Source organism: Callorhinus ursinus, unplaced genomic scaffold, assembly GCF_003265705.2.
Source record: "Callorhinus ursinus isolate GAN/ISIS: 27379988/994484 unplaced genomic scaffold, GSC_fseal_2.0 scaffold44, whole genome shotgun sequence".
Classification (NCBI taxonomy): domain Eukaryota; kingdom Metazoa; phylum Chordata; class Mammalia; order Carnivora; family Otariidae; genus Callorhinus; species Callorhinus ursinus.
Window position 1 is genome coordinate 4,011,159 of NW_027397106.1, and position 11,729 is coordinate 4,022,887.

General features: G+C 40.5%; 1 protein-coding gene across 1 annotated transcript in view; it reads right to left on the bottom strand.

Moving 5' to 3' along the window:
- TMPRSS12 (transmembrane serine protease 12) overlaps window positions 1-11,347 on the bottom strand; it is a 20,822-nt gene extending 9,475 nt beyond the window's left edge. The window contains exons 1-3 of the mRNA XM_025883427.2: window positions 11,101-11,347; window positions 10,210-10,405; window positions 3,341-3,609 (exon numbers count right to left, since the gene is read on the bottom strand). Coding sequence (XP_025739212.2) covers window positions 3,341-3,609; window positions 10,210-10,405; window positions 11,101-11,296 — 661 coding nt within the window. The 5' untranslated portion in view covers window positions 11,297-11,347. The remainder of the gene's footprint in view (window positions 1-3,340; window positions 3,610-10,209; window positions 10,406-11,100) is intronic.
- Between the last annotated feature and the right edge of the window lie 382 nt (window positions 11,348-11,729).

Consider the following 11,729-nt stretch of genomic DNA (forward strand, 5'->3'; position numbering starts at 1 on the left):
AAGAAAGAAAGAAAGAAAGAAAGAAAGAAAGAAAAGGAAAAAGGAAAAAGAAAAAAGAAAAAAACTATCTCTGGTGTTTGGTGCATACACATTTAGGATTGCTATGTCTCTTTTGTGGATTTACCTTTTTTTTTAAGATTTTTATTTATTTGAGGGGCGCCTGGTGGCTCAGTTGGTTAAGCGACTGCCTTCGGCTCAGGTCATGATCCTGGAGTCCTAGGATTGAGTCCCGTATCCAGCTCCCCACTCGGTGGGGGGTCTGCTTCTCCCTCTGACCCTCTCCCCTCTCATGCTCTCTCTCACTCTCTCCCTCTCAAATAAATAAATAAAATCTTTTTTTAAAAAAAGATTTATTTGAGAGAGAGAGCACGAGAGGGGAAGGTCAGAGGAAGAAGCAGACTCCCTGCTGAGCAGGGAGCCCGATATGGGACCCGATCCCGGGACTCCAGGATCATGACCTGAGCCGAAGGCAGTCGCTTAACCAACTGAGCCACCCAGGCGCCCTGGATTTACCTTTATATCATTGTTATGTTCCCTAATAGTTTTATTTGCTCTTAAATCTACTTTATCTGATATTAATGTAGCCATTCCTGCTTTCTTTTCTTTTTTCTATTCCAGTTCTCTTTTGATGAATGTTACCATGATACATCTTTTCCCATCTTTTTATTTTCAAACTGCCTATATCATAAAGTGAACTATGTATAGATGAACTATAGGCTGGGAGTATAGCTCTCTGGCTCCAGCTTTATGAGAATCTCCACCCACACACTGGAGCAGGCTTTGTTCTTCAACCCTCTCAAGGCCCATGAGACCACAGAAATTCATATGCAATGTTAACACTGGCAAATACCCTCAAGATAAAAGCCAACTTCAGTGCTTCAGTTACCTAAGTTCCCATCTTCACACTCAGTCCTTGACCTATGTATTTTCTCACTTAATAGTTTTCACTGGGGGGCGCCTGGGTGGCTCAGTCAGTTAAGCGTCTGTCTTCGACTCAGGTCATGATCCCAGAGTCCTGGGATGGAGCCCTGCGTCGGGCTCTCTGCTTATTGGGGAGCTTGCTTCTCCCTCTGCCTGCCGCTCCCCCTGCTCGTGTGCTCTCTCTGACAGATAAAAAAAAAAAAAATCTTTAAAAAAAATTAGTTTTCACTGGGAAGGTTGGTGTGTGCATGTTGCTGGAGAGCCACCTTAATCCTTAAAACAGAGCTCTGACAGGGGCGCCTGGGTGGCTCAGCTGGTAAGCGTCTGCCTTAGGCTCAGGTCATGATCCCAGGGTGTCGGGATCGAGCCCCGCATCGGGCTCCCTGCCCCGCAGGAAGCCTGCTTCTCCCTCTCCCACTCCCACTCCCCCTGCTTGTGTTCCCTCTCTCAGTCAAATAAATAAAATCTTAAAAAAAAAAAAATGAACAGCTCTCTGACAAGTATTACTGCTCTCATCTTACAGATCATGAATGTATGACAGTGTGAAAGATGATATAATATAGTGGAAACGTGAGTTTGAGGCAGGCCAACCTGGGATTGAATTTTTACTCTTCACTTAGCTGTGTAATTTAGGGCAGCTTACTTAACCTCTTTATTTTATTTATTTATTTATTTTTAAAGATTTTATTTACTTGTCAGAGCAAGGAGATTTTATTTACTAGCTGAGCAGGGAGCCCGATGCGGGACTTAATTCCAGGACCCTGGGATCATGACCTGAGCTGAAGGCAGACGCTTAACCAACTGAGCCACCCAGGCGTCCCTCACTTAACCTCTTTAAATGTGTTTATTTATCCATGTCATAGTACTTCTCATAGTGTTACTGGGGGCATTAAATGAGAAATTCATTAAGGTGCTTAGCATTTTATTAAGTACCTAGCCCTGAATAAATGGAAGCTACTCTGATCATTGTTGTCCTAATTGTTGTTAAAGGGTCAATAACTTGGGGTGCCTGGGTGGCTCAGTCGTTAAGTGCAGTTAAGTATGTTGCAGGGCTGAGATTCAGACTTAGGTCTGTGATTCTAAAGTCCATACTCTTTTCCCTACACATGTTGCTTTCTTAACTTGTTTAAACGGTATGCACAGAGGAAAAAAAGAAAAGTAATAATTCACAGATCTTTCACACATTTATCTGTATCATATCTAAATAATCTACACTTATTTAATTATTTTAAAAGTTGGTTTTTTAAAACTGTATGTATATATGTATGTAATCTCTACACCCAACGTGGGTCTCGAATTTCACAACCCCAAGATCAAGAGTTGCGTGCTCTTTGGACTGAGCCAGCCAGGTGCCCCTAATCTAAACATATTTTTTTTTTCAAAGATTTGTTCATCCATCCTAGAGAGAGGAGAGGGAGGGTCAGAGGCGGGGAGAGAGAGAGAGAGAGAATCCCAGAGGGGAGACGGATGCGGGGCTCCATCCCAGGACCCTGAGATCATGACCTGAACCAAAAGAGTTGGATGCCCAATCAACTGAGCCACGCAGGCACCCCTCTACACATATTTAAATGGCTAATTTCTGTAGGGAATAGAAAAAAGAGTCTCAGCACTTGATCTCACTAGATTTTGATTCCATCAAGAACAGTTTGTACTTAATGCAGTACTTCGACATTCAGGCTGTAGAAATAAAGACCTAGATTTGTGTTCTAGCTTCTCAACCTCTAAGATCCACAATTCCTGGTCTGTTAAATAGGAATAATGACATAAACTTCCTAGTAGGAATATTTTGAAGATAAGATAAAAGAGTATATTTAGAAAAGGACCTAAAACATGGTAAATGCTCCCAAATGGTAACTATTTTTAGAACCAAAGGCAGAGACTATTTTCTACATTTATTTGTTGATAGTTCATAATAGTTCAACCAATCAATAATTAGTGCTCATTTGTACAACTAAAGAAAATACATGGCACTCAACCTATTTGATATTAAACAGGGTATTAAATTAAAAGGACACTAAATTTGATTCCTTACAGCCAGAAGCTTATTATTTATGATAAGCAAACCTCTTACAGAGCTGGCTCTATCACCTATGAATCTCAGAAACTACAAAAACACTTAGAATCATCATTCTCTCTGAGAATGTTTAGAGGTTCAAGTGTTTTAGCCTGCATAACCAGAGGAAAGTTTCTATTTCTGCTTTGGAAGATAATTTTCTCTTTCTTTCTTTCTTTTTTTTTTTTTTTAATAATTTTCTCCTTCCTACAAGGAAGAAAAAAATACAAGAAAAACCATTTCTTTTTTAATGGTTTATAAAGACCTATTGCTCAAATTCATGATATAAAGAGATGAATATATAAAAGGGTTCACTCTCTCCAATAATCAGGAAAAATGTATAAATAAAATTCAAACTATAATTACCTCCTTCTTCTGTTCTTCCCCAGCCACTTATAAAACACTTTGTGTTTTGGTCCAGTTTTTGGAAAACATCAAAAGGCAGACAAATAGGCTTAATATAGTCAGTATACCTCACTGCTTTTTTTAAATGAAATAGTGCAATATCATTTACATAAGTTTCCAAATTGAAGTCTGGATGGATAATGATTGCTTTAACTTTCATCTTCTTGGAGTGTGGATGATGCCCTTTTATACTATTAGTTCCAATCACAACTCTCCACATTAAAGGATCTCTGAAAGAGAATAAATGTTATTATAAACATGTTATTTAACTAAGTAAATATTCTTAATCTCCTAGTTTTTGTTTTTCTCATGTTAGATTAATAACAAAAATTTAATCCTACTTTCATGTACATGAAGTCACATCAAATAAAAACCAAAATATCATGATGGAGAAAAAGATCAGTGGGACAGAGGGTCCAAAACCAGATTCGAGTACATGAGATTTTAATATATGATTAAGGTAGCACTTCTTGCCAGTGGACAAAAGAATGAATGATTTGATAAATGGTATTGGGACACCTAGCTAACTAACTAGTTTGAAAAGTGAAATAAAATTAAATCTCTGAAAAGCACTGAACAGTAAAATAAAATTGAAATTGATTAAATGTTAAATGTAAAAAAATTTTTAGTACAAAATCTTTAAAGTCTTTACTTTTAAAGATACATAAAGTGGTATGTCTGAGATTTGCTTCAAAATAACTGAAGGAAGGAGTTGGTGAGGATAACGATGAAATAAGATCAGGCATGAGCTGATAATTTGAAGCTGGGTAATAGGCATATGGGAGTTCACTAAACTATTCCCTTTACTTTTGTAAATTTTGAGGTTTTAGAATGAAGCATTTGGATATTAAATTAGCATGAGAATTATAAAAATTAAACCAGAAAGAAAATGGAGATGAATACATAGCAATGATAACATTGATATAAAACAGGAAGCAACTAATGGGTCTTGACAATCTTAAAAAAAAAAATAAAGAACAAGTAAAAAACCAAACTAAAAAATCCTTTGTGGGTCAAAATCAACAATTAAAACCTTAAGCATTTAATAGTTGTTACATTTGGAATCGGATTGGGAAGGAGGACCTTTTACTTTTTACATTGTTTACAAATGCTGAAATTCCTTTTCATTCTTCAAATTGGCAGTTTATGAGTGTGTGTGTGTGTGTGTGTGTGTGTGTGTGTGTGTGTGTGTGTGTGTTTGATGATAATGCTCAGGACAAACAACAGTCACAAAAACAAAGGAACTCTTATTCATGTGGGAAGTGTAAACTTTGGGTACCTTGGCAGCGTGTATCAATAGTCTATAAAAGTTGCATTGTATTTTTTTTTAAAGATTTATTTATCTGAGAGAGAGTGAGCATGGGGGGAGGGGCAGCGAGAGAGGGAGTGAGAGAATTGCTAGCAAACTCTCTGCTGAGCTCAGAGCCCAACTGGGGGCTCAATCCCAGGACCCTGAGATCATGACCCAAGCCAAAACCAAGAGTTGGACACTCAACCGACTGAGCCACCAAGGCACCCCAAGTTGCACTGTATTTTACTCTGCAATTCTACTTCCTAGAATTTCTCCTAAGGAAATACAAGACATTTAGCTATCTTAAAAGTAGATTAGGTGACCTCTAGAAAGTTTACAAAAAAATTTTAAAGCCATAGTTCTATTTTGTATACAAAGAAATCACTGCTTTAAGCTACTTTGAAATAATGATTTCTTTTCTTTTCCAAACTTATTCAACTTATATTCCTTATTTACTTCAATTTATATCAGCCCATAAGATTAAAAAACAGGCTATACACACTGAACACTGCAAAACATTGCTGAAATTAAAGAGGACATGAATAAATGGAAAGACATCCCAAGTTCATGGATTGGAAAGCTTAATATTGTTAAGATGACAATACTACCCAAGGCGATCTACAGAGTCAATGCAATCCCTATAACAATCTCAATGATATTTTCTGAAGAAATAGAAAAACCCATCCTAAATTCATACAGAATGTCAAGGGACTCCAAATAGCCAAAATAATCTTGAAAAAGAAGAATATAGTTGGGGGACTTACATTTCCAGACTTCAAAACTACAGCAAAGTTATAGTAATCAAAACAGTATAGTACTGGCAGATACACCCCCTCCCAATGGAACAGGATAGAGAGCTCAGAAATACACCCTTGCATATGGGCTCAAGTGATTTTCAACAGAAGTGTCAAGACAATTCAGTGGGGAAAGGACAGCCTTTTTCAACAAATTGTGCTGGCAAAATTGTATATGTACATGCAAAAGAATGAAGTTGAACATTTACTTTACACCATATGCAAAAATTAAAATAGGTAAAGGTCTAAATATAAAAGTAAAACAAGGGAAGCTGGGTGGCTCAGGAAGTTAAACATCTGCCTTTGGCTCAGGTCATGATCCCAGGGTCCTGGGATCAATTCCCACATCATGCTCCTTGCTAGGCAGGGAGTCTGCTTCTCCCTCTGCCTGTCACTCCCCCTGCTTGCGTTCTCTCTCTCTCTCTCTCTCTCTGACAAATAAATAAATAAAATCTTTTTTATTTTTTTTTTATTTTTTTTATTTTTTAAAGATTTTATTTATTTAATTGACAGAGAGAGAGAGAGAGCATGAGAGGGAATATAAGCAGGGGGAGTGGGAGAAATAAAATCTTTTTTAAAAAACGTAAACAAAAAACTCTTAGAGGAAAACACAGGAGAAAACCTTCATGATATTGGATTTGGCAATGATTTCTTGGATATGACACCAAAAACATAGGTAACCAAAAATTAAATAAATAAATAAATAAATTGGACTTCTTCAAAATTAAAAACTTTTGTGCATCAAATGACATTATCAAAGAGAGTGAAAAGACAACCCACAGAATGAGAGAAAATATTTTCAGATTACATATTTGATAAGGGATTGGTATCAAGAATATTAAAAGCATTCCTATATCTCAACAAAAATCCCAGTTAAAAATGGGCAAAGGATTTAAATAGATATTTCTTCAGAGAAGATACACAGATGGCCAATAAGGCCATGGAAAATGCTTAACATCACTAGTCATTAGAGAATTGCAAATCAAAACCACAGTGAGATACCACTTCACACTCATTAGAATAGTTATGATAGTGTAAGTGTAAGTGTAATAATGTAAGTGTAAGTTTTTCTAATCAGTGTGGAGCATTGGAAGAAGAAAAAATTTAAGAGATACTGCACAGAGAGAGCTAATTCCCTGGGTAACGGAGCTGTTGGTGATGCCGTTATCTGAAAGAATAGAGAATGAACAGGATTAGAGGAAAGAGTTTTGAATACATTTTCCAACTTGTTGAGACTGTGACTCTAGTATAAATGTATAGTAGGGGGGCGCCTGGGTGGCTCAGTCACTAAGCATCTGCCTTCGGCTCAGCTCATGATCCCAGGGTCCTGGGATCGAGTCCCACATCGAGTCCCACATCGGGCTCCCTGCTCGGCGGGAAGCCTGCTTCTCCCTCTCCCACTCCCCCTGCTTGTGTTCCCTCGCTCGCTGTGTCTCTCTCTGTCAAATAAATAAATAAAATCTTTAAAAAAAATGTATAGTAGGGAGCTAGAAATATGACTCAGCTGGAGAGACTTGGGAGTTTCCAGCACACGGTGCTCACTGAAACAGAAGTAGGTGAGACAGCTCTGGGAGAGCACAGATGATGAGGCAAGAGGATAGGCGGTAGGGCAGAAACCAGAGAGAAGACGGAAAAATAGTAGAGACAGTGAGGTACGATACAACAGCATGGGTTGAAGCACCAGGTTTAGATCAGGGGGCTGCTATTGAACAGCAGTGTGATCTTGGGCAAGTTACCAAATCTCCCTCATCTCTGGATTCCTCGAGTGTAAAACAGAGATGATAATAGCTATCTCAGAGAGATATCTCAGATAATAGTTACTCAGAGAGTTACTGGGAGGGCTTTTTTTTTTGTTTTTAGGGATTTTATTTATTTGAGAGAGAGTGAGGTGGAGGGGTGGAAGGAGAAGGAGAAATAGATGCACTGCTGAATAGTGAGCCCAAAGCGGGGCTCGATCCCAGGACCCTGGGAATCATGACCAGAGCTGAAGGCAGACGCTTAGCCGACTGAGCCACCCAGCACCGCAGGGCTTTTTTTTTTTTTTTTTTTTTTTTTACACAGAATTATATGTAATGTCCTTAGTACCTAATCTCAGAGCAAGTCTTTGATAAATGGTTGTTCTAAGAAGGAAAAAGGGATAGTTGATAGTGCAAGGTTTAAGAAATGAGGGGGACTGGAACAGAATATGGCAAAGTTAGTCCTCTGGCAGGATGCTTCTGAAAAGTAGAGAATATGCCTCCGTACTGTCTACTGCTTCAGCACCTAGACCAGTCCCTAGCATATAACATACATTCAGTAAATGCTGAGTAAAGGAGTAAAACATTAATAAGATTTAGTCTCGAGAAATGTTAAGTGGAATATGACATGATCTTCAAATGCTTGGAAGAGGAATTGGGTTACATATATATATCTGGCTTGAGAGCAGACAAAAAAAAACCAAGACACTTATTTCAACATAAGAAAAGCTTCCTAAGCATTAAAGCTGTCCGAAAATGAAATGATATTCTTCCCAAGGTAGCAGTCCATCATCACAAGAGATGTTTCAAGTGGAGAGCCATATGGTATAGTTGTAGTTATATGTGTGGGTTTTCGTTCTGGCAAACCTGGATTTGATCCCTGACTTTGTTGCTCTCCAGCCATGAGCAAGGTACATAAGAATGCTTAAGTCTGGGACACCTGAGCGGCTCAGTCGGTTAAGCGTCCGCCTTTGGCTGAGGTCATGATCCCAGGGTCCTGGGATTGAGTCCCGCACCAGGCTCCTTGCTCAGCGGGCAGCCTATGTATACCTCTGTGCTCTCTCTCAAATAAATAAATAAAATCTTAAAATAAAATAAAGATAGCATGTTAAGGGTGCCTGGCTAGCTCAGTCAGTGGAGCGTGGGACTCTTGATCCTGGGGTCATGAGTTCAAGTCCCAGGTTGGTATGGATTCTACCAAAAAAAATAAAATAATAAAATAAAAAACAGCATGCTATACAAGCATTGTAAAACACCCTGAAAGAACAGAATTGATTCCTAACTCTGAAACTTGTCTCCTAGATCTCTTTCTATACCCTTGGTTTATACCTTAGTATCTTACTATTTTTCTACCTCTATTCCTCAGAATGTCAGTTTATGGAACTGAAATGCATGTTTGAAAAATGTATACAGGGGCACTTGGCTTGCACAGTTGGTAGAGCATGAGGCTCTTGGTCTCAGGGTCATGAGTTCAAGCCCCATGTTGGGTGAAGAGCTTACTTTAAAAAATGTAGTAGACAGACTAAAACCTTATGTACTCCATCAGGCCAGTTGCCGATTGAATTTTTTTTTTTAAAGATTTTATTTATTTATTTGACAGAGAGACAACAAGAGAGGGAACACAAGCAGGGGGAGTGGGAGAGGGAGAAGCAGGCTTCCCGCTGAGCAGGAAGCCCAATGTGGGACTCGATCCCAGGACCCTGAGATCATGACGTGAGCGGAAGGCAGACGCTTAACGACTGAGCCACCCAGGCACCCACCCTCAGTTGAATACTGAAGTTGTTAGTTCCCCTTAAAGACTTTTCATTCTTCTCCAAGAGAGCTTGTTCTCTTAAAAATTAAAGACAGGTACCATGGTTTCCCAAAGGATTTTTCTTAGAGCTTCATATTAAATGGTTAGGAGGGTCATAAAGTTCTATTCTAACTGTGGTAAATCCTATTTCTCTAAGACTGACATCATCCACAGAATCTGTAAACATTTATTATGTCTTCTATTAAGTAGGCCAAGTCCTATATTAGTCCAAGGAATACAAAATAAAACATGTAGCCCTTGTTTTTAAAAACTAATGATCCAGGGGTGCCTGGGTGGCTCAGTCAGTTAAGCGTCTGCCTTTAGCTCAGGTCATGATCTTGGGATCTTGGGGTCCTGGGATCAAGCCCTGCATCCAGCTCCCTGCTCAGCAGGGAGTCTGCCCACCTCTCCCTCTGCCCCTCCCCCCACTCATGCTCTTTCTCTCTCTCTCAAATAAATAAATTCTTTTTTTTTTTAAAGATTTTATTTTTATTTACTTGACAGAGAGACACAGCGAGAGAGGGAACACAGGCAGGGGGAGTGGGAGAGGGAGAAGCAGGCTCTCCACCGATCAGAGAGCCCGATGCAGGGCTCGATCCCAGGACTCTGGGACCATGACCTGAGCTGAAGGCAGACGCTTAACGACTGAGCCACCCAGGTGCCCCTCAAATAAATAAATTCTTAAAAAAAAAACACTCATGATCCAATGGTGAGGAAGAAAAACACATGGTTACAATATAATAATTTTAAAAGTTAAAGAAATCATTATTATTTAAAGCAGTCTGACAAATTCCAACCCAAAGGCCAAATCTGACCTGTCCCCTATTTTTGTATAGCCCATGAGCAAAAAAAAAAAAAAGTTTTTTATACTCTTAGATGGCTGGAAAAAAAAAGTATTTTGTTCAAATTTCTGTGTTCATAAAATTTTATTGGATCACAGCACACTTATTCAATTGTATTGTCTATGGCCACTTTGGTTCTATAGTGGCAGGGTTGAGTTGTTGTGACAGAGTCCTTAACATTTTTACTATCTTTACAGAGAGTATGTTGACCTCTGATTTACAGGATTCATTTCAACAAACAGCGTGCTAGTGTAAAGCATTATGGCTACTTGTAAACACACAGCTTAACTGAACATGGCTGAAATCAAATGGTCCTCTACTACTTCAAAATATCCCCGAAGAGAATAAAATAGGAGTTGTGTTCTGAATACATACCTAGTGTCCTTAGTGCAGTGGGCAGCTGTGAGGACCCACTTATTTTTCACTAAGCTTCCCCCACATATATGAGCCAGAATTTTGCCTGATTGAATCTGCAGGCTAACTACCCATGGCCACGCACCAGTTTGAGCTGTTGTGCCCCCTATTATCCGAGACCCTTCCAATACATCTGCAAGTGGTGCTGTCCCACAATCTAAAAATAAAAATCATATTATTTGTACTGAACATCTAATGATATGTATTCATAATCTTGACATACTAATATAATCTTTTAGATTCCTATTTAAAAAACAGATAGAGCAATCTGTATACCTAAGGCATGCCCATATTTTGGGAAAAAAAAATCTTAAAGGAGAGTTAAGACAAACATGCCTTAAATGATCACTACAAATAGAAAGGCATTAAATCAACACAGTTCGTTAATTTTAAAACTCTATTCCCCCCCAAAATAAAAATGAGGTAAGTTTCTCTGACCAGGTATCACGTTGTTGCCCATGCAAAATGGCAATTAAAGAGCCTGGGACTGGGGAATCAAGAGCTACAAGTTCTAATATTCGCCATTTGACTTGCTGGGTGAATTTTTCTCAAGTGTAGTAGGACAAGATCACCTACCAGCCTTTTCAACTCTGAATTCCACTGAATTATTAATCTTTAAAATGGGAATGACACACCTCAATGTTTTGAGCATATAGAGCTGCGCTCCACAAGCGTATGGCATTTTTGCTACAATGACTACTACACCGTCATAATTAATCGGACTGCCTAGGTCTGTACATTTTAAAGGCAGTTGGGACAGCAGAAAAGGAGGGAGCCAAATTCAAACACTACAGAAGTGGGGAGCATGCACGGGAGGGAGGCTGCTGAAAGAGAGGAATGAATGGATACTGCCCTCTGCGGCCTCCGCTCCCTCCGCCAGGGCCTGGAGCGCCTTCCGCCTCCCTTGCCCGGCCTCCCGCCACCCCGGTGCACCGGCCCGCTCCCGCCAGGAGCTGTGCCCAGTCCTTTCGGAAAGTGAGTCGAGTCCGGAGTCCGGGAGAACGCTCCCCACGAACAGCAGCGCGGCGCTCAGGAGCCCCAGCCCCATTTGGGAACTCCTGCTGGGCAAGATGGCGGCAGCCAGTGGCCGCCGGCCTGGGCCGTGGAGCACGGCCTAGGAGATGAGGTGTGCGGGTGGCCGTGCGGCGCGGGAGGGCCAAGCACGCGGAGGAAGCCAGGGGCGTGGGGGCGGGAGGCCTGGGAGGCTGGCCCAGTTGCCCGGATGCGTGTGGCCTGTGGGCGGTGTTCTCGTTGGCGGCCACTCGTTGGACCGATGCGCGTGAGGAGTCCTGCGCCCGGCCAGCGTCGGAGTGCTCGTTAATGGGCCAGATCCACAGGCCCGTCCGGTACAGTTGGGCTTTTGTGCTGGGAGGGGGATGCAGAGCCACTGGGCCCTGCTAGTTCAGACTTGTAGGGCCTGGAAGGCTTCCAGAAGTAAGGGCATCTAAGCCGAGGCACGTAAGCTGGGGAGGGGAGACAGA